The sequence below is a fragment of the Patiria miniata genome, unplaced genomic scaffold (assembly GCF_015706575.1).
Source record: "Patiria miniata isolate m_02_andy unplaced genomic scaffold, ASM1570657v1 HiC_scaffold_29, whole genome shotgun sequence".
Taxonomy (NCBI): Eukaryota; Metazoa; Echinodermata; class Asteroidea; order Valvatida; family Asterinidae; genus Patiria; species Patiria miniata.
This window is the reverse complement of record NW_024037068.1, coordinates 13,948,124-13,971,201: the sequence shown is the minus strand read 5'-3', so window position 1 is coordinate 13,971,201 and position 23,078 is coordinate 13,948,124. Positions and strand designations below refer to the sequence as shown.

The window sequence follows — 23,078 nt, the reverse complement described above, 5'->3', positions numbered from 1 at the left end:
CCACTTTCATCTTTTGAAAAGTTCTTTTTGTTTACGAATTACAGATAATATATGAGGTCCATAACGGAATGACGAAATGTCCACTTCTGCATGGAATTGCTCAGTCATAAAGCATTTCACATGTTTTGTCCATCATAGTAAGATCCTTTTTCATGACTCCATTAAGACTGATGGAATGGAATATTCCATCTGTCACCTCAAGAAATAATTCTTTGACGATGGAATGATCCAGATGGAATGTTCCATTCCACTCGGCTTCACCTCGCGAAATGGAACAATCTATCTGTCTCCTCGTGCAACTATTCTTACCATTGCACTCATAAACACTAACAATTTGTATACAATACAATTGTACTGTCATTGACACCACTTACCCGATGTTCTTATCTCTCTCCTTCTGCACTTTCTCGGCCTCCTCCTCCTCCGCCTGTTCCATCTCCTCCTTCATCGTCCTCATCCTGTCCTCTTTGTCTTCCAGCAGCTCCAGCTTGGCGTCTTCCAGCTCCTTCTCCAGTCTCTTCCTCATGTGGGCCAGGGAGGTCTCGTGGTCCTGCCGCAGCTTGGCCTCCTGCCCCGCCAGGTCTTTCTGGTGCTCTTCCCGTCTGTGAAAAGGACAGGAAAAAAGGGAAAAATTAGTGGTGAAACTATTGGCTTGTGATAGACTTTACTACTTTACTTACAGGGGCACTAGGTCCTGAAATCCCCCAAAATTTCATGTTTCGGACTGTTTACTTCTCCTATTTCAAACATCTTGTTGAAAGGAAACCAACCTAATGTCTTACCGTTCCTGAGAAAAAAACGACAAATACCTGGTTGTTTACATCGGACAGAACGGAGTACGAATACGTTTTTCCTGTCATTCTCATATAGTCAATGAATGATATTCCCGTTGTGTGTAGCGTACGTCTAGCACCACGCTCATGAACCGCAGTGACCAATCACCAATGAACAAACTGTGGTTTCTTACACGTACGCAAAAGGTGAACACTTTCCGGATGAAATCACAACTAGCACCCAAACAGCTCGACTTTTTGGGGTCGCAAAAATGGACCCTTAAAGCCGTTCTCGCACGCATAATACAGAAATAACACAAAAACGCCCAGTTTTTAAAGGATAGTTGTGTGGATGTTCATATCTCACTTTTAAATGTTCTTTCCGATTGACATCATTAATTTTGGTTCAAAGCGTGTTTTGTAGCCCAATTGGGCTATTCCAGGATGCAGTTCGCTTTAACTGCATTTGAAATAAAAAACTCACTTCTTGGCCAAGTTTTCCTCAACCTCTTTTTGTATCTTCTCTTCTTCATCCTTCTCCAACTTTTCCCGCTTCTCGGCTAACGCCCTCAGATCAATCTCAGGCTCTGCCTCTCTTCTGATAGACTCTGGCTCTGGTTTTGTCTCTGCTGCTGCTGCCGCTGGGGTGGGTGTGTCCAGCACCGACGTGACCTTGACGGTGGGAGTCAGTGAAGCCCCTGATCCCAGTTGCCGCTTCTCTGGCTGCTTGGCCGCGACTGATTGGTCCTCCTTCGCGTCGTCTTTTTTGCTCACTTCCTCCTTTTTGTTGCTTTTCAAGAACTGTGAGAAATGTAACATGAGAAAGTAAACAACAAGGTTCCCAGTACTTTATGAAAACAAAACTCCTGGAGTTGTCCCTGATATTTTAAAATCTTAACATCGTTTTACTGTTTGAGGTAATGCGACAGGCATATATGTAATACGCTGTGAGTGTAACAAAACCTCCCCTTCATCCACACCCCCCGCACACACACGCACAAGAAAAGAAAAAGGAGCTGAAAGTGAGATGTGACTCACTCTTGATTTGATAGGCTCTGGTTCTTCGGCAATCGCTGGCATGAGGTCATCGGCGTCCATCAGACCCAAACGATCAGAAAACTTGGTATCAATGCCAAAATCCTGCGAACAAAATCCAAGAATAAAATGGAGCGATATCACTGTATACATATCAACAAGCCATCAATATTTTTGCTATGATGAACTTTCTTCAAACTGATCAAGCATAAAGTCAACCTGGACAAGTTTCAAATCGAACACTGTTCAATTCCGAACTCAATTAACTGGACAGTAACGCATTTGAGCCTAAATTCTGTGGCCCCTCGTGGGATATTATCGTCGCGTCAATGCAACAAGGACGTAACTGGATTCTGCATCAAAGTCGTATCTTGCGCAAATATGCTCCATGCAACAACGTCGTACCTTGACGCCCATTGACTTTGTGTGTGCATTCGTGTTATTTTAAGTGAGATACAACCTTTTGACATTATAAAACTCATGTTTCGGGTAGAGGTAATTTTGTCCACTTGCTCAATAACCATCTAAACCCCGCCCCTCTGATAACGTACCTCATCATCATCATCGTCGTCAGAGACTTCCACTCCTTTGAGCTTGATCTCGCTGGAATCAGACTCCTCCTACAGACCAAGAAAGCGACACTGATGTTTAGAGAATTCCAAAGATAAGGTTGGGGGATTGACTAGTGATTGATTAGTGATGACTTGTGGTTGACTTGTGATGACTTGTGAGTGACTTGTGAGTGACTTGTGGTGACTTGTTATGACTTGTGATGGACTTGTGATGACTTGTGATGGACTTGGGATGACTTGTGATGGACTTGTGTTTGACTTGTGATTGACTTGCTATGACTTGTGATTTACTTGTGATGACTTGTGAGTGACTTGTGAGTGACTTGTGGTGACTTGTTATGACTTGTGATGACTTGTGATGGACTTTGGATGACTTGTGATGGACTTGTGTTTGACTTGTGATTTACTTGCTATGACTTCATGACTTGTGATGACTTACTTGTGATGACTTGTGATTGGCTTGTTATTACTTGTGATTGACATGTGATGACTTGTGATGACTTGTGATTGACTTGTGATGACTTGCGATGACTTTTGATTGACTTGTGATGACTTATGAAGACTTGAAATTGACTTGTGATGACTTGTGATGAATTATGATGACTTGTGATGACTTGTGTTGGACTTGTGATTACTTGTGGAAATACTGTGTCCATGGTAGTTTGGTGAAAAATGTTGAGGAACAGTTTAAAGGTACATAGGATCATTTGCTTTTTGAGGTTTTTTTTTCCAGTTGAAGCCACAAAATTGCTCGAAATCTTAATAAGGATGCATATATTCTTGTGGAAGTTTCAGCTTTAAATGGCAACTGAAAAAAAAGAAAGGTTTTGTGACATTGTCCCGAGTTGTAAATATAACATGCAACGCCTTAGAAGAACGGCAATACAAATGAAAGTAAAATCAGAGGTCTTACGTCATATTCCAAGCCACCAATGTCTTGAAGGTCAAGATTTAGATTTAACCTTGGCGTACCAGAATCCTGGAAGGCAAAACACAAAACCATTAGATCAGCTTGGGCTGAGATGAAAAGACAGATATCGAAATGAGGAAAGAGTTTGCATATGGACACACAACCACCAAAATGAGGTTTGCATAGCTCTTGTTTGAGGGGGGGGGGGTATTGATGTGAAGACCACGTGTACAAAATAGTTGAACGTGCACAGTTAGTTACGAATTAAATGCGTGCACACAACCACACATTGACTGTACTGCAGCACTGGCATTGAGTGCATCATTCAATTAGATGACCCCCTAAATGGGCAGAGCGCATGCGTACAGACTAGAGGGGGTACTGGTATTGATATACGCACGATGCATTTGCGATGTATGCAGTAGCAAACCCTTTTGCGACACCGCGTGCATGCAGCGAATCATCGATCACGGGCCGTGCCAAACCACTTTTCACTCGACACTTCTTGCCAACCGTACATAAAGTCGATGCCAATGCATGATTTTTTTTAATGCCAACTTACACACAGGATTTTGCTTTTTATGGAAAGGGGAACGCGAGTAACACGACGACTTGAGCGAAATGGCGACTTATAAAAGCCGACTTAGAAATAAAAAATTCAATGGAATTGCATTACAGACAATTGGGACTTGAGTCAGACGGCCAACTTGAGTGATTTGACGAGTTGTACGATGTCGACTTGGCTGGAGTTTACTGTACTACTAGACAGTAAGTGCGTTCTTGCACGTGGTCGTGTACCGGATTCATATTGCAAGATCGAACAAGCGAATACAAATTCTTTTCGATACTGGACTTATGCACACGTTTTGGTATAGAACAAAAGCTTAAATAACATTTGTAGAAGCAATGTTCAGAATTTAATTTTAAAAGATATTTCTTTTGTCACAATTTTGCACACCCTTTTGTCATTGTTTGTTTCAAGAGTGGAATAGGCACACAGACCATTGTTTGCACTCCATTCACAGATGCGCTTTGAGACCTTTGGCATAAAGCGCTATATGGGCCTTATGCACGAGTCGGCCATATTGAATTGAAATTGAGGTAAAATCTCAATTATTTGAACTTGCGAAGAGAAATGAAAGCAAGTTAATTACTAATTAATCAAGTCTGCTTCAATGAATAATTTACAATTTGTAAATAAACATTCCCTTATGTTTAAAGCCAGATTTAAAAAAAAAATTGACAGTAAAATAAGGCTGCATAATTATGCCTGCATAAATAGTCTGGCGCCATCCCATTCAACAGTTAACAATTAATGAAATACATTCAGGGAACTCCACAAAAATAGCTTACTCGTGAATAAGGCCCATAAGCACCACATTATTTTTTATTATTATTGTAAAATGTAATACAATGTGTTTGTTTGACGGTACCTCATCTGAGAAGTCTGGCATCATCTGGATGTTCTCCTCCCTGGCTCCCTTGAGTGACATGGCTGTGTTCTTCTTAGGGTTGGCGGCGCTGCCCTTCAAGAAACGGGAGGAGTCCGACGTTCCTCCGAGACTGACACCAGACTTCTACAAATACAAGTGAAACAAATACAATGGTGAACATGTCATTGATCGTTAACCCTAACTCCCTAGGCCTTTTTGCTACGATGAAGCCTCAATCCTGCAAAATCCTCCAATTGGCCTCATGAAAAAATAGCATATAGCCTCAATCCTGCAAATTCCTCCATTATTTCTTGAATATGGTCCGTGGAGGGGTGACTATAGAACTATGATTCATAATGTAATCTTTTCCTTTACTTTGCAGCCGCTGTTGTCATTGGTTGATGACTAATAAACACTACACGAACTATCAACTAAAGAGTTATACTTATTGATGACAACAGCGACAATCTAGACTCTCTGACACGCTCTACCCCTCCCAATGGCTCACGTCAACTGCTCGGCTCCTGACTGTGAGGCATCCTGGCCTAGCAACACACCCCCAGAGGTGCTGCTCGCCTTGATCAACCTACACGCCCGCACCGCCCACCCAACCGTTCCTGCCCCTGCACCTACTCCCGCCTCATGCGCCGCCAAAGTGGAGAAGGTCAGGCGACCTACGGTCATGGCTGCCGGCACGAGTGAAGAATGGTCCTACTTCGAGCTACGATGGTCCGAATACAAAGAAGCCACGCATCTCACAGGAACCGATATAGTCTACCAACTGCTTGAGTGCTGCGACGACCGACTCAGGAAAGACCTGACCAGAACATTCGGTGCCCTGACGTCGCAGGATGAACCGACCATCCTCAAAAACATCAAGAGCTTGGCAGTTCGCCGAGAGAACATCATGGTGGCTCGTGTGCAGCTCCAGCAAATGCGACAGGACCGCGACGAACCAGTGAGGGCCTTTGCCGCCCGCCTTCGTGGCCAGGCTAGCGTCTGTAACTACAAGAAGGACTGTACGTGCTCTCTAGTCGTTGACTTCAGTGACATCATGGTCAGGGACACCCTCATCCGTGGACTAGAGGATGAGGAGATCCGCCTGGATGTCCTCGGACAATCCAAACAGGACATGCATTTGGACCAAGTGCTTCAATTTGTCGAAGCGAAAGAGAGTGGCAAACGCTCTGCCGGCCGCCTCCTCGAGGGTGGTGCCACTGCCACTACGACTGCTGCAGCTGCCAGCTCCTACAAACGAAGGGAGAGATCCAAGCTACAGCCCCGCGACATTAAACCTCAGGTGTGTGACTACTGTGGCAAGGCGGGCCATGAACGTAACAAACAGGAGCGCGTGAGGAAGTGCCCCGCGTACAATCACACATGCGCGAAGTGTGGCATACTCCACCACCACGAGAGTGTGTGCCGCCAATCCCAGCGGAGACAGCAGCCAGCCACGCCCAAGGCACAGGAGTCACCTCACAATGCCACCGCAGTCTTCGAAACCCTGTGCTCTGTCGACGACGCCCCACCCATGGACGCGAATGCAATCACTCTAGAGCACCACATCTACAATCAGTTCTGCGACGCATGGGAGAGGCGAGGATCTGACCCCCAACCCATGGTGGACGTCTCTCTCAAAGCAACTCCTGAGGATGCTCGTGACCTCGGCCTCCCTACCCCCCTGCTCAGCACCACCTCCTCAGCCATCTACCCTGCTATGGCTGACACTGGCTGCCAGTCCTGCCTGGCTGGCACGAAACTCCTATCCAAACTGGGGCTTGAAAGGAAACACCTCATCCCTGTCACAATGAAAATGAATGCTGCCAACAACTGCCGCATCGACATAGCAGGTGCCCTGGTCCTCCGCATCTCTGGCACCTCCCAATCTGGAGAGAAACTCGAGACCCGGCAGATAGTGTACTTCACCGACTCATCCGACCGGCTGTTCTTGTCTAAGCAAGCCTGCGTCGCCCTGGGCATGATCTCTACCAGGTTCCCCACCATTGGCGAGGCAATCAGGCCCGACAGTGCCAGCGTCGCATCCTCTGCCACCTCCCCGACGCCCACACCAGCAGCCTGCCTCAGGCCAACATGCGAGTGCCCACGACGCCAGATGCCACCGTCTCCCCCAGCAGACCTCCCATTCCCAGCCACTGAGGAGAACCGGGAGAAGCTTGAGACATGGCTGCTGGAATACTACAAGTCGAGCACCTTCAATGTATGTGAGCACCAACTACTCCCCATGATGGCTGGCCCCCCACTGCGACTCATGGTGGACCCTGACGCTCGGCCTGTCGCCTGTCACACACCTATCCCTGTCCCTGTCCACTGGCAGGACAATGTAAAGGCAGGCCTTGACCGCGACGTCCGCCTCGGCGTCATCGAGCCAGTCCCAGTCGGTACACCTGTCACATGGTGCCACAAGATGGTGATCTGCCCCAAGAAGTCAGGCCAGCCCAGACGGACGGTTGACCTCCAGTCACTCAATCGTCACGCTGTTCGTGAGACCCACCACACACAATCACCATTCCACCAAGCACGTGCAGTCCCTCCCCAGACTCGCAAGACTGTATTCGATGCATGGAACGGCTATCACAGCATTGCCCTAGCTGAGGAGGACCGCCACCTCACCACATTCATCACACCTTGGGGCCGCTACCGATACTGTGTCGCCCCACAGGGGTACATCGCCTCCGGTGATGGCTACAGCCGCCGCTTTGATGAGATTGTGTCTGACATCCCGAAAAAGACCAAGTGCGTGGATGATACCCTGGTATGGTCTGACTCCATCGAGGAGGCCTTCTTCCAGGCAGTTGAGTGGCTCGACACTTGTGGCAGACATGGCGTCACCTTGAACCCCAAAAAGTTCGCCTTCGCCAAGATGACTGTCAAGTTTGCTGGCTTTGAGATCACCCCGACCTCTGTACGCCCCTGCCCTGAGTACCTTGAGGCGATCCAGAATTTCCCAACGCCCCGTAATATCACAGACGTGCGCAGCTGGTTCGGGCTTATCAACCAGGTCTCCTATGCCTTCGCCATGACTGACCGCATGCTGCCCTTCCGCAAACTCCTCAAACCTGGTACCCCCTTCTCGTGGACCGATGAGCTGGACTGCCTATTCGAAGAATCAAAGGCCCTCATCGTCAGCGAAATCCACAAAGGGGTGGAGATATTCGACAAGACCAAGCCGACCTGCCTTGCAACTGACTGGAGCAAAGATGGTCTGGGATTTTGGCTGCTCCAGAAGCACTGCGACTGCCCCTCCTCAAAACCCTTCTGCTGCAAGACTGGTTGGAGGGTGACTCTGGTTGGGAGCCGCTTCACTTCAGGTGCCGAGTCCCGCTACGCCCCAGTGGAGGGGGAGGCCCTTGCTGTCATTGATGCACTTGACAAGGCCCGCCACTTTGTCCTTGGCTGCTCTGACCTCATAGTGGCGGTGGATCACAAGCCCCTCCTGAAGGTGTTCGGTGACCGCTCACTTGAGGACATCCCAAACCCTCGCCTCCGCAACCTCAAGGAGAAGTCCTTGCGCTACCACTTCCGCATCGTCCACATACCTGGTGCACGCCACGCTGCAGCTGATGGGGTATCCCGCCACCCCGTGGGTAAAGGCGCACCGCTACAGCTCCCTGATGATGTCGCACCTGTGCACTATGACTCAAGCGAACCAACGACCACTGTGCTGCCACATGACTTCCTCACTGCTGTCCGCACCAGTGGCCCAGACCCTGTCGAAGTATGCAGTCAGTCTGCCACCACAGCTGCTAAGATGATCAAATCAGTCACATGGAATGATGTCCGCCTCGCCACATCCAGTGATCCAAACATGTGCAGACTGATTGAGATGATACAAGGGGGCTTCCCCACTCTACCTGGTGACCTCCCCCGTGAGCTCCGGCCATACCACCAATTCCGTGAGAATCTGTCAGAGTTTGATGGCGTATGCCTTTACAATGACCGTGTCATCATTCCCTCGTCCCTCCGTGCCCGGGTCCTTGAAGCACTACACTCGGCCCACCAGAGCATCACCATGATGTGCGCACGAGCTCAGTCCTCATTCTTCTGGCCAGGTATGACCCCCGCCATCACCGATACACGGGCACGCTGCTCTCCCTGCAACCGTATGGCGCCATCACAGCCAGGCGCACCGCCAACGCCTCCCGTCCAGCCCGATTATCCATTCCAATGCATTGCCGCTGACTACTTCACCTACCGCGGCTGTCACTACCTGGTGGTGGTGGATAGGTACAGCAACTGGCCAATCGTCGAACAGGCAGCCAACGGCGCCAATGGACTCATTACTGCATTGCGCCGCACCTTCGTGACCTATGGAATCAGCGATGAACTGTCCTCAGACGGTGGCCCAGAGTTCACCGCAGGGTCCACCCGCGCTTTCCTCCGCAACTGGGGCGTGTGTCACCGCATCTCATCCGTCGCCTTCCCCCACAGCAACTGCCGTGCTGAAGTGGGCGTCAAGACTGTGAAGCGCCTCATCACTGACAATACTGACGCTGAAGGCACACTTAACACTGATGAATTTCAGCGTGCCATGCTCCAGTACCGCAACACGCCCGACCATGACACACACCTCTCCCCTGCTATGTGCGTCTTCGGGCGTCCCATCCGTGACTTCATACCCATCCACCCTGGGAAGTACAACCCACACAGCACATGGCGGGAGACACTCACATCCCGCGAGGAGGCACTGCGCAACCGGCACATGCGCGCTGCAGAGCGTCTCTCAGAGCACACCCGTCCCCTCACGCCACTGATTGTCAGCGACTGCGTGCGTATCCAAAACCAGACCGGACCGCACCCGACCAAGTGGGACAAGACCGGGGTTGTGGTGGAGGTGAGGCAATTCGACCAGTATGTCGTGAGGGTTGATGGATCTGGTCGAGTCACCCTACGCAACAGGCGATTCTTGCGGAAGTACTTGCCTGTCGTTCCACGTGCGCCCCTCCTAATGGCACCCGGCCCAACACCTTTGCTGCCGGGGTCGCATGCAGCTAGCCAGCACCCGAAAGCAACCCCTCTGGTGCAGGCCAACAACCGGTTACCACAGGACGCCTCAGCCACACCACCTGCGATGCTTCCAGCCGTCTCCCAGCCAACCCGCACCAACCATCTTCCAACCCCGGATGGCTTGGAACCGACTCCCACCTCACCTGTGACACCCACCGTGGCCACCACGCGTCCACCTAATAGCCAGTCCCACCCAGGCTCCGTTCCCCGTGCACTCCGCGGCCTCCTGCCACACAATACTCCTGGTCTGAAGGAACACCTGGCCCCGACCGTGGATCTGCCACCCCTGGACCGCTCCTTGACTGCCCCTCGCCGATCCACTCGCTTGTCACGACCGCCGGCCAGGCTTAGGGATGAACTATAGGACACCCATATACTCTGGACTTTTTTTTTTCTTCTTCTTTTTTTTTATATAGCCAAAGTTACAGCTACAGTTTACTTCCTATAACCTATGCTTATTCTTGTTTCGATCTTTGCTTATTGTTCATGTTCACACCTTTGCAATCTGTGCATTTCTTTAGGTTACTTAGTTATGTCTGTTACATTTGGAATCTTTCCTTCCTAGAATTGTTAGCCTTTGTTATTCCCAAAGACTTGGGGGGCATATAGAACTATGATTCATAATGTAATCTTTTCCTTTACTTTGCAGCCGCTGTTGTCATTGGTTGATGACTAATAAACACTACACGAACTATCAACTAAAGAGTTATACTTATTGAGTGACCACTGCCTGAATCCTGCAAAGTCCTGTGGCAGGGACTGTCAGTATGTTGAGGCTTGGCCAGTGACATCCTGGAGCAGTACGGAGGATTTCAAGCATAATCCAGGCCTATACTTAAAACTACTTTGGATATGGAGAGATCTTTGACGGTACTGTAACGAAATTGGCCTGAGTGCTTGTAGCTTTCGCGCGTCATAGCGCTGAGGCGTGCCATACTTGCTGAGCATGCGCAGTGGGCTGCTTAGGTGACCTTTGAGCTGTTTGCGCGCGCTGTGCCTCGTGTGTGTACGTGGCGGGAGTTGCTGTGGAGCTAGCGGACTGAAGAGACGTGTGACGGCGGAGCTCTAAGAGAGTTGTTGTAGGGCGCTAGGCTTGTGTGCGTCAGTGTTGCTGTTGGTGTGTAGTGGGAGCTGGTAGCAGCGAGGCGGGGCGGTATAGCGACCGACCGCCGGATCCCAGAGCAGCGTGAGAGAGGCTGATCGGAGTGTCCGAGACAGCGGGACTGTTGGAGCCGTGTCAGAGAGTCCGTGGCGGCGGCGGTTTGCCGAATCTAGTTGCAGCAGCTCATAGCGCGGGGTATGTCAAGCTGACGTATTTGATAAAGTTAGTGACGAGCACAGTTCAGGACCGATATTGTTGAACCTCCCCACAAGTTATCACATTCAGTAATAATTTCTATTAAGTGCCTTCAGTAATAAACCTCTCTATCAGTAATTCTAAGGCTCAGTAGGAAACTCGATTATATCCCTTAAGGATACAGGAAACCCTTAAGGAACCTCAAGGCTATACCTTAAGGAACAGCAATCCCTTAAGGAATCTGCAACTTAACTGAAGTGATAAGGCGTCTTAGTTATAATAAAGGGAAAACCCCGCGGCTCTTGAGTGATCTCTCTCTTTGTCAGATTATTGGGTTCCTGCGCTGCTCTGCCTGGTATTTATCTCCGCTCCATAGGGTCCCCGGGAAAAAGTGTTGCGCGCGGCGATATATGGTTGCCAAACGACCTCCCCCACAGTGCTGTAGGGCTGCCGCTCGCCTGTGCAGTACCGAGTCAAACTTGACCCGGACGGGATTCGCCACAGTACTTTCAAGGAATAAAAATGGAAAATAAAAATAAAAAGTGTTTTCACCAAAAACCCCCCAACTTTTTTGGCGTGAAATATAGGGGCGTTTTTGCCTCATGGAAAAATGGCATATAGCCTCAATCCTGCAAATTCCTCCATTTATTTCTTGAATATGGTCCATGGAGGGGTGACTGCTGCCTGAATTCTGCAGCAGAGGCTGTCAATACGTTGAGGCTTCACCCGCGACATCCTGGAGCAGTACGGAGGATTTCAAGCATAATCCAGGCCTATATTAAAAACTACAATGAAGTGATCTTTGTCGACACTTTCAATCAAGGTATATAAATGGAATTTTTTTTTTACAATTTTACCAATCCTGGACACCCCATATTTATACACGGCTGAGCAAAAATGACACAATTTACGGCCAAAAACCTTGAAAAGCGAATCCTACGAAATCAGTAACGCACTTTTCCAATGTAACCTCAATCCTCCACTTTGGCAAAGAGGATTTTGAAGGATTCAAAGTGGTTAGGGTTAATAGAGCTGCTCATTCGGGAGGCAGAAATGCAAATTGGTCACGTCTTCTGAGTACATCACAAGCTCCAGGACCACAAGGCCCAAGCGCTGCAATTTCAATAAAATGAATTTTAAAAATCGGAGCTCATCATATTCCAGAAAGTACTCACCCCTAACGTTGACCCAAGCGTTGACCCCGCGCCCTTGAGTGACCCCAAGGGATTAAGTTGACCGGTGCCCTTTGTGCTGCCCAGCGTGCCCGTACCGCCCAGGGTGGACCCCAGTGTAGATTCACCCTTCAAGGGCCCAAGAGACTGGAAATAAATCAAACAAAAATTTAAAAATAGAAATAATACAATGATTGCAATTTAGTTTTAATACTGATATCCATGAAAATTCAATTATAAAAGTTTTCCCACTGAGTTTCTGCACAGTGGGGGATTTAGGATTCAGGATGGTGTTTAGCATCAGGTTTCCGAGCACTTTTTCAAAACAAAATTCCCAGAGTTTTCCCTGAATATTTATCTGAGAAATCTCCAAATTTCCATGAGAAATATTTTCAGTTTAACGAGGTTGCTGGTAAGTCAAGAGGTGGTGCAGCACAGCTAATTATTATTGTCGGTAGAGGTGTGTAATATTCACACTGCATAAACACTAAAAAGCCACCATAGCCAGTCAGTCAATGAACACAACTTGGACACAACTTGGACACATGGCACAAGACGCACAAACGACAAACTGGCGAAAACCTTTCCCTTCTGGGTCACAGTCAAATTCGCGGAGGTTTCCATGATTTTCTTGTGTTTTCCAAATTCTCTAAGTTTTTCCTTACAGGAAAAAAGGGAAAATCCTATTCAAGTTTTCCCTGATTTCCAGAATGGCTGCGAAACAAGTAGTAAAAATGCCCCATGACTTAAGAAAAATACAACGATAAACAACTGACTTTAATTCACAAAATCTGAGCACCTACCCCACCAAGTTTCTTGCCCGCGTCTTTCTTTTCCTTTCCTTTCTTCTCCGTCTTGTCTTTCTTCTTCTTCTCCTTCTTCCCGCCGCCTCCACCTCCTCCTCCGCTCCCGGCCCCGCCCCCTCCCAGTTTCTTCTTCTCTCGCTCCTCGTTCACCATCTTGCGGTAGAACTCATCGCAAGGATGGTCCCAGGTGCTGTCCCCCGAGGTGAAGTTGAAGTAATAGATGTCGCCTCCGGTGGTGTCTTGGCTATAAAAACAGAAGAAGAAAACAAAAATGGGATAAAACTAGAGATTTGAGACTGATTAAAAACATAGTAAATGGCTTTTTTCTAGGCTGTTTCCATTTATGAGCAAAGTTGTGACGTGATCTTAGCAAAAAATCACTTTTACAATTTCTTAATAACTAGAAGAAAAAGAAGAAAGAAAAACAAAGCCAGAAACACTGACTTTTCCAAATATCAAAGTAATTGATTTGGCTTTGGCATTGTTCAACATCCAATGAATACTTAGGAATACTGGAGGCTAAAGACACTGGAAATACTATAGACATTGTGGACACAATTTTTATTATAATTTGGCGAAAGAATCGGTAAAATTAATGTTTCCATTCTGAAACGATTCCTACATGTATGTTTCAAGCTTGACCAAGTGCATTGGGAACAAGTCAAAAATACAATTATTTTACTGAGTTTTATAACGTGGCCATTAGGCAAAGTAAAATTCTAAAATACGTTTAGAGTCCTGTCCACTTCCTTTTTGGAGGCCGCCTCCTTTAAAGAAAAAAAATAAGAAAAAATCCCTCTTTGTCTGTGGCATCTAGTCGATATAAAGCTGGTATGTCATTTTCTGAGTCCAATGGAAGCCATTAAAAAAAACTGGAGGCAATATTGAAAAATAGCCCAGTGGGGTGGCCATTTTGAAGGAAAAAACAAGAAGAAAGGGCCTCCCGCTTCCTTTTTTTCAAAAAGACAGGACGCTTAACATGTTATTTTTTTATTTGGCATTACCATGGTTTCCAGTCGTTGGGCAACGGTGCACTGATGCCCTCTCTAGCGATCCACATCAAATCCTTCTCCTTGTCAACATCGATGCCGATGACCTGAGCATACTCAACGATTTCTGAACAAGAAAAAGAGTTACAAAACTGACTGAATTTGTGTACTTGTCCAAGAAGTTAACACAATCGACCTGACCCTACTCGACAAAAATTCAAGTAAAACTGACCCGAATCGACCCAAAACCGAACCCATCGAAAACCCTGAATATCTGGCTTGGGCAACTGTGTACGCTTTTTGTGCCTGAACTCACCTATGTCACGTGGTTGGCCTACACTTCATACATGTTATAGACTGTGTGAAGACCGTAAAACACATGCACATACGCGCTGTGGGTTGACGTTGGTCGTACCGGGCACAGTAACTGTGCGATAATATTGCACGGCGTGAATTTCCCAACTGATCATCATTTGGGTTATTTCTGGTTTTTCACAAGATGGCTTACCCGACCCAACCCGATAATCGTAAACGCAAAACCGAAACGAACCAACCCGACTGAAATGATGGGAAACTGACCTGACCTGAAGTTGGTTTCAGGTCAGGTCGGGTCGGTTTCGGTTGGGTTTGCTCAATATTACTGTGGAACACACCCTAATGCAAGGCATGTTACTGTTCCACAGTAAAGGTGCTGCGCATAAATGGAAATGGGTTCCTGGTTTGACAAATACGTATCTTGATGTAATGTAAGAGCACACCCCAACTCACCTTCCTCCGTTGCCAGGTAATTCTCATCGTAGTCTTCCTCCAAGATCAGCTGATCTCCCATCATCTTGATATTGGGTCAAAGCTCGCCACAAAGCTCAGGTCAACTTTATCGCTTGAAGGAGATGAAAAAAAAAAAGGATTTTAAAATCTCAATCATATTTGCTTGAAGACAGTGGCTTACACTGTGAACAATGCCCCTTTACTCACTGCCATACTGATTCATTCAGACCAGTGATTCAAATTTCAGGCCTAATAAACGTTACTTGGTCAGTTGGTGCAAAAGCCTTGAGCACCAGAACTCATTTTCTGAAATTTTGGTTTGGATTGGTCGTATCTGGTGCCCCAGTGAGAGTTATGCATAATGATCCAGTGCTTACGATGTTTGACTAATGTACATGCACGATGGAACACGATGTTTGTGCCCTTGGGCAAGATACTTAACTGCAATGTATAAGTTACATGTACCTCCTGGCTTCTTCAAAGATCAAAGCTGTGACGTTGTGTTATGCAAATCAATCCTGTTGCGAGATACAATATACCGCGGGCGAACGGAATCGAGTGCATGCATATGTACATCGTACAGCTTGCTGGCCGATGTTACTACAATCCAAGACAACAAGAACTTCAAGGAAGCAGTACACAACTATCTAAGCCAGCAAAACATAAAACTCTTCACTCTCTCCGCATTTTCATCAAGCGCAGCGAACCCTGCCCGGTTGGCCCCTATATTTACGGGTGTTGGGCAGTACTAGTATTACAACAAGACAAGACACACATGACTCATGAGGGTGCACTATACATCAAGGATTCACCAAGCCTGCCGCTCGCCAAGCGACTGACAGCTGATGATCCACGTATCTATCATGCATTGCACAAGAGCATATTGTTCAGTTGAAACATGGTTGGAATTGAGTTACAAACGGATGCCAACGAGCCTCCAAAATGAACTGAAAATGACACGAAAGCTGAACGGCTGAAAAATCCCGGACCACTTCGCATTTGCCATAACAGGGTGAGTGTGTTATTGAAAGCAATGAACTAGGCCTAAGTCTATTTTGAAATTTTCTATGCGCAGTCCGAAATGTGAACATCAATTTTGTAATAATTCAAATTCAAATAAACATTCATAATCATATTCATGATATTAAAAATAAAATAAGTCCTCCCGCGTTTCGACATTTCCCAAGTGTGGCCGTTATTTACGGAGGTAGTCAGGTAGTCCAGTGAATTGGCCACATTTATGGGGCTAGGAAAAGGTGAGAGGGCTGTGGGCAGAATCCGATAAACGACCGAATGGTCTAGGTGTTTGCTGCCACCAACCGTCTGAGTTCTGCCAGCTCGGTCGAGTTTTTCTCACCACTCACATTTTCACCAAAATATTCGTTTTATAGATTTATTTAACAATTCTCAAAGCCATTTTACCTCATTCAATGAACCCCGACTCCAAAAGATCATGTCTTTCGCAAAACGAAACAAGTTCTTGCTCAACAATGGAAAGAATCAGAGCAATTTTGATCGCTGACGCTCCGCAGCACTGTTTGTAAACACCTCCATTTTGAAATTTAAATAGCGACTTCACGTGCGTTCTCGTATTTTCTCACGAGAGTGACGCCACCACTCATAAATTATTCATGTTTATATAGCCTTTTATGAAGGCGCGGATGTTATGTTTGAGTTGGCCTACACACGTAAGAGGGCATTGTTTACAGTTTGTATAATTACGCTCAATGTCTAGATTAAAGACTAGTCCACCGAGGAGGTCAGAGGTGCTCTTTGCATAAAATCGTGTACACCGTCTACACGTAACCAGGAAGTTGCAGTTGCACATGCATTGACATGCAATTTATTTGGTAATAAACGAACGTGTGTTCTTTATTAACTTAAAATGTCGCGACCTGTAAGAACCAGCACAAGTTCCAAAGCTGCAGAGGCTAAAAGCAATACCCATTTTCTCAAAAATCGAGTTGAAGAGGTAGGCCTAAACATTTTCTAATTATGACAGTGACAAAAATTATTCGTTTTGACGTTACGTATTGTACTTTGTAGGCCTATTTTCCGGTTCTCAATGACTAAAATGAATAATGCCTACAAAAACATTTAATTTTTACTAGGCCTTGGGGCTTATGTTATAGTTTCTGAAGTGCCCTACAAACACTAGAGGGATGGCCTATGATTGCTTTTTGTGCATCGTTTTCATTTTCAATAACAAAATTGCTCAAAATAATTCTGAATTAGCTGGGTTGATATTTTACATTAAACTTTTAACCTGTGGAAGTTTTACTAGCTCGGTACATCAACTACATGGCAACTGTACATATTGAGAGAACAGAAAAACATAAATTCGCACACCTTTTTGGGTCTCGTAACTTAGTGGCATTGCTAAAAAAAAAAGCACATGTAAAAGTGTGCCAGTGGGCACACTTTTTTAAACCGCCTTTAATGATTGATTGCCTCCTAATGATACCATTTCAGGCGAAATAATTGCCCAGCATAGGTATTTGGTACCATCCCTGTGCTCACTTTGACAAAATATTTCTCATTAAAGCGGTAGGTCCGTTTCCGTGTATTTACCAATGTTCAGGACTATATGTGTCTTTAAACAGAAAAATTAGCCTAGTTTCTTTACTCTGAATTTAACAGCTGGAGGCAGAAGTAACATCGCTGAAGAAACGACTGGATGACTTGAGAAAAGCAAAGAACACAACTGTCCACAAGAAACAGAAAGAATATGTCACAACGTCCACCATAGAACACAAGTAAAAACAAAAACAAAAGCAATACATTTTTAATTTATAAATTAGGCCTACTGCTAGGCTGCATTGCACCAACACCTGCGATAGCCTTTAACCCTAATGGGGTTAAAGGTTCTTAGGTTCGAGGGGTAAGCCAATTGCCTTTTTAGCGTGAACAAAAACCCTGAACCTTTATGAAAACATAGTGGCTAACATTACGGTTAAAAAATGTCACGGCAAAAATCATCCGTGCAGCGGATATGTGCACAGGTTTGCACTGTTTGCACAGAGCAAAATGAAACGCTCATTTGCTGATCGTGCGTTTCTGTTTTCGGCATATGGGCTTCAATAACGCACCTGTATAGAATACAAACGCGGATATATGCAAATACAAATGTAGCTGCACAAATTAAAGCTGTACAAAATTTCCAGTTTTCCATAGGTTTGTGCACAAACTTGGATGCGCCCAGCAGGCATCACTTTGTACATGAGTCAGCGCTCTAGTAATTTAATATAGCTCTATGGTGGATCCCCATTAAAGTGATATACCCGGGCCTGAGGGATGAGGTGATTTATAGCCATGCAAGGCTGTTGCTGATGTTTTTTTCTAACTACATGTAACCAAGGAACTTGACTAACTAACGGAGAGTCCTGATGACTTGTTGAGCTGCTCAGCCGCAGCTAAAAAGTATAGAATTTAACAGATATTTTGGGTTTTTTTATTGCCAGGTCAGGCGATGACCTCAAGGTCAGTGACCTCCAGCGAAGGATGGATGACCTCAACCTGCAGCACACCAAGGAAATGGAGGATCTCAAGCGAAGTCACCGGGACTCTTTGCAGAAACTGAAAAAGGTATGTCACTCCGATTGTTTTCCATAAAGTGAAAATTTAAAAGTAAAATTTATAGGTAAAAATATTAACCAATTTATCATCCCGGCCCGTTTCCTTTTTCCCGCCTCCTTTAAAAAAAATTAAATCATACATGGACAATATATTTTGCCTTTTTAGTTTTCTTCCTAGTAAAATTGTAGCTATGTAGGGATGTTCAAAATCTGGTAAAAAGTATCAACAAAAGAGTCCAGGGGGAATGGGGAGGGGGGGGGGGATTTGCCCGCCCCAAGTTTTTCCCTTGTCCCTAGTTTGCCCCCCAGTTTTCTCCCAACACTTAATCAACAATTAGATTAATTGTATTTCTTTTCTTCCCTTGTAAGATTCTTAAAATGTGGACACAGTTTGGGCCAATGAAAGTATTACAAACGTTGGTTCTTTGGTAGACAAAAAAAAACACGCCACACATGCAGTTACACAGCCGTAGATAGTGTGCAGCCAACGTCTTTGTACATTTGTTATACATTTGTTATACACCATTCTGCAGTTTGATACATTTCTCATTCATAAAAACGACCAAGTTTCTAAGTTGCTCCAGACCATTGACAGTGGGCACGTTTGGTGTACACAGGCTTAAGATTTTATTTTGACTGCCCCCCAAAAATAATATTTCCTTGCCCCCAAATTGCCCCCCCCCCTTTTTTTTTAGTCAGACACCGCCACTGGTCGTGAGAAATGTACTTTCCACTTTCTTTTTCAGGCCCCTTCATCGCCGACCCCCTGCAATCATGAGGAAGAAATTGCCGCCTTGAAGCGGAAAAACAAAGACCTGCAGTCTGAGAATGAGGAACTCAAGCTGTTCAACGAGGAACTGAAGACAGAAAACAGCGCGATGAGAGAGAAGTTTGAGGAACTGTTTGCGGAGCTGAGCATCAAGGAAGCGCAGTGGTGTGAAAAAGAGGAACAGCTCAACCTGAAGGTACAAAGCTCGGTTTTTCAAACTCAAATAAAAGTTACCTTACTTTACATATTAGTATTATTTGCGGCCTGACAATAATTCAGACATATCTATTTGTGTGTGATGGGCACAAAAGCAAGCCAAGATATATGTGAATTTTTTTGCAGAGGGTGGAAAAGTCAAAACGTCCTAAATAGAAAGAAAAAGCTTTTTTTCCGTAAAACAAAACATGCAAATTGAAATTTATTATTTTAAAAGTTGAACAAAGAAATTGATCAGTGGTCCTGTCTCAGACCTTGCCTCAGCGTGATGATTGGCCAGTGCATTGTAAATAGGCCCCTAACATGCCAAATCGGCATTAAGGATTGGTTATGGAAAACCCTTATTTTTTTCCCTGGAAAAAGTCATAACATTTCATTTTAAAACGTCTGTAGGAACTTCTATTGTGGATCTTTCTATTTTGTGTGCAGATGAAACTCCAGTGGGGGGAGAAGTACCGGGAGTGGATGGAAGTGACGGAGAAGAAAATCGCTGACCTCCAAGCTGCCAACGATCTCTTGTAAGAAAACTCTCAAACTTAAGAATCTCTTCTACAACTATTGTTTGGTTACGTGTGGTAACTTTGAAGGTACATGGCTGCCTATCAACTCTGTGCAAGACAAGTTAATAGCTGTCTGTTGTCGAGTCCATCTCCAGTCCTCCAGTCCCAACTCAACTCACAAGCTATATTCCAATCAACTGTGACCAAGGCATTCCTTTGTTTAATTGTTCACCCACTGTGACTTGTCTTGTGATTTACTATTATGAAAAGGTCTTAACTACAACGCTGGTTAATAGCACTGTATAGGACACATCTTGTGCGTTTACTCATTCGCTTGAATTCAAGGTAGTAGGATCATTGGCAAATGATACCATTTCAGGTGGATAATTCACAGGGTTTTTGGTACCAGTTACTGTTGGGGCTTTGCCTGTCACCGACGCGTCTTACGAGTAGTTTTTGGTACCAGTCTTATCTTACTTAAATTTTCCAATGTGCCTTTAAATTATGCAATAGCCCCAAACCTGGCATTTTATGCAGGACTAATTTTACAAACCTGACATGTCTATGCAGAGGGGCACACCTGAACATGGGCGCAGTGAGAATGACGCTCAAGTGTCCAACGTCAGTGTCTTTCGATGTTGAGGGCAGATTTGATCACATAATCAATACTTCCCCAAAACAAATCTTGTTTTTTCGAACTGAGTGGGTGCTTGTATGATTTTGGTGCATCTCAAAAGTAAATGTTCATGTACGAATCTTCTTTATTTGGTCACGTTGTATTATTAACAGGTTTTTTTGGGGTCTTGTCTTCTACTTTTTCCACACACAGACGGAGCTACATGAAGAATCGCGAGGACAGATGAAAGCCTTCGACAAAATAAAGCTCGCCTTTCTATTCCAGATAATGTACATCGAGTACCTGCATTTCTATGTGGCACACTTATCCCAAATTATTATTTCAAACTGGAGTGACCACTGTGGCCAGAACTGGCCCATAGTAGTTGCAGATGGCCTGCATGTTCAACCTTTCCATTTTTTTAACGACACATGGAAAAGTTGATAAAATACAGACTGAGGTCTATTTTAATGACTCTTATAAGCACAACATTCTGCTAGTGGCGCAGAATGCAGCGGTGCCGGAAAAAAAACCCCTTAAAACCAGTTGGTCTTTTATCAACCACTCATGTGACGGGCTGTCCGCAATAATAGGAAAGGGTAAACTGTCTTTAGGTATTTATGAATGTTTTGTATGGAATCAGAGTGTTTCATAACACGTCACAAATTTACCAAATTTTCCTTGTTGAGGAAATGCTCTGGGAATACAAACATTGATCATGGAAAGTGTGGTAACTATGGAGTACCGAAGTGAATACGTCACGTGCACAAAATGTGTGTTAAAGACATTGGCGCGTGATTCGGCCCGTGAACCAACAGGCGCGCGTACTCCATTCGCTAGCACTACACTTTCTGGTTCTAAACGATGTCACTTTTCGGTACTCCATAACAAGCATCCGGTGACGTTATATTCATCAAATAATAATCAAGAACGTATCGTTTTATATCAAAAACAATATTTTATTGTTACTGTCCAAGTGTGACTTATAATACAATTTTTTTTTGTTTTTAAATTATGAAAACTAGACAAGTTCTTAAAAATATTAATCACTATGGCTACAGGAATTAAAATCTACACTCGTACGAGCGCACCATTTCCCCAAAATTCAACAGGCAGTTACACACTGTTTCAATGAGCCCATGGAGTTTGTTTAAAGGAACGCCGTTCGTTTTTTCCCCATATATATTGTACTGTTCTTTTTGTAAAACCCATATTAGAAAAAAAAAAGTTGTATGGGCGTGAGCGAAGCAATATTCAGATGACCTCAAACACATAATTTGAGGATTTTGACAGAAATTAAAGTACAAGAGCTTTTAAGTACCTTATGTGTTATTTCCCAGTTAATATCTGAGTTTTGGTTGAAATCTTTTCCACACATTCACCCAACAATTTCACATTACAATATTAAAGTACCCTTTTGGGAAGATTGTGAATGTTTCTTACAATCCAGCAGAATAGTATAAAGGCCAGTTGATTAAAAAAAACATTTTAACCTGAAACACAAAACACAGTATTTTAACTCTATAAAATTTTTTTCACTCATTGTGAAACAGGCTGTCGTCCAGCGAAGGCAAAGATATTTTTTTTCTTTTCTGAAATCTGATGCTCACCTACAACTAAATACCTCCAAATTATAGTTTTCTACAGGATAAATAATCCGCTATGAAACTAAACCAAAAAATAGTTTTTCTAAAATGTACAAACTATAGCCAAACTACCAAATGTATACATGTACCTAATGTAAATAAATAAACCTACATGTTATTAATGATAAATAATCCTGCATAGTTTCAAATATCCTAAAAAATATGAACAGTGTTAAATTATTTTTGTACAGTGGTATTAAAGTTAATGGTATTCAAAGATGGTTAGCAATATAAAATGGTGGGAAGACTGAGCAAGTCTAATATTTGAGTTCAATGGTAACTATGCATATTAAGATTTTTTTTAATAAAAGACTGACTGAAAGAACTATTCTTTAACAATAATCTGGAGGTATGATTTCAACAAAGGATATCATAAATTAAATTTGACTTGGTTCTTGTGAGTCTGAGATCTGGATGTGATTTTCAATAAGGGAATAAATATCAGTGTGCTTGGCCAGTTTGTCAAAACAAGTAAAAAAAATTCACAAGTTTCAACGATTTTGTTCAACAATTTTACTTCATGTTTTGTGAAACACCCCTCTCGCCACGTCTATGGTATGTGCCTGCGCCGGGCGTAGTGCTAAATATCTACTTATATGGATATTGGCGCAGTACGCAATGTGACGCAGAATGCAGCGGGGTGTTATCAGCATATACCAGCCATGTGACAGGCTCTTGACCAATAAGGATGGGTAAACTGTTTCAGGTATTTATGAATGCCAGATATTCCACTGTCATGACACTGCTTGTTTAAAGTTTGGGGTTCTTTGGTTTACATATTTTTTTAGTGTCACTAAAACTTGAAATTATTGTGCATCACCTGTAATCAAACAAGGCAACAAATTAAAGACAAAATATCTGTACTGCCAATAACTTTCCATTCTGTGTCCTTGGGTAAATAAATTAATTGGGAAAAAGGACCACATTTTGTCGATGAATTTAATTGAAAAGTACACTTCAAAGGCTTTAATATGTA

At 44.6% G+C, this 23,078-nt stretch overlaps 2 protein-coding genes across 3 annotated transcripts in view; one reads left to right on the top strand and one right to left on the bottom strand.

Moving 5' to 3' along the window:
• Positions 1-16,371, bottom strand: part of LOC119735601 (centrosomal protein of 164 kDa-like) — a 45,849-nt gene extending 29,478 nt beyond the window's left edge. The window contains exons 1-11 of the mRNA XM_038209367.1: positions 16,203-16,371; positions 14,781-14,892; positions 14,028-14,139; positions 13,021-13,267; positions 12,221-12,364; positions 4,724-4,867; positions 3,294-3,359; positions 2,360-2,428; positions 1,812-1,913; positions 1,258-1,574; positions 375-602 (exon numbers count right to left, since the gene is read on the bottom strand). Coding sequence (XP_038065295.1) covers positions 375-602; positions 1,258-1,574; positions 1,812-1,913; positions 2,360-2,428; positions 3,294-3,359; positions 4,724-4,867; positions 12,221-12,364; positions 13,021-13,267; positions 14,028-14,139; positions 14,781-14,844 — 1,493 coding nt within the window. The 5' untranslated portion in view covers positions 14,845-14,892; positions 16,203-16,371. The remainder of the gene's footprint in view (positions 1-374; positions 603-1,257; positions 1,575-1,811; positions 1,914-2,359; positions 2,429-3,293; positions 3,360-4,723; positions 4,868-12,220; positions 12,365-13,020; positions 13,268-14,027; positions 14,140-14,780; positions 14,893-16,202) is intronic.
• A 214-nt stretch (positions 16,372-16,585) lies between these two features.
• Positions 16,586-22,785, top strand: LOC119735600 (spindle pole body component 110-like). 2 transcript variants are annotated; one of them, XM_038209365.1, is made up of 7 exons: positions 16,586-16,752; positions 17,421-17,536; positions 18,242-18,365; positions 19,102-19,320; positions 19,770-19,858; positions 20,411-20,461; positions 20,670-22,785. In XM_038209365.1, the coding sequence occupies exons 1-7, from the start codon at positions 16,666-16,668 to the stop codon at positions 20,701-20,703; spliced, it is 720 nt and encodes a 239-aa protein (XP_038065293.1). In that variant the 5' UTR covers positions 16,586-16,665; the 3' UTR covers positions 20,704-22,785. The 2 variants fall into 2 exon arrangements, with proteins under 2 accessions (XP_038065293.1, XP_038065294.1); XM_038209366.1 differs by lacking the exon at positions 20,411-20,461.
• Positions 22,786-23,078: the final 293 nt, after the last annotated feature.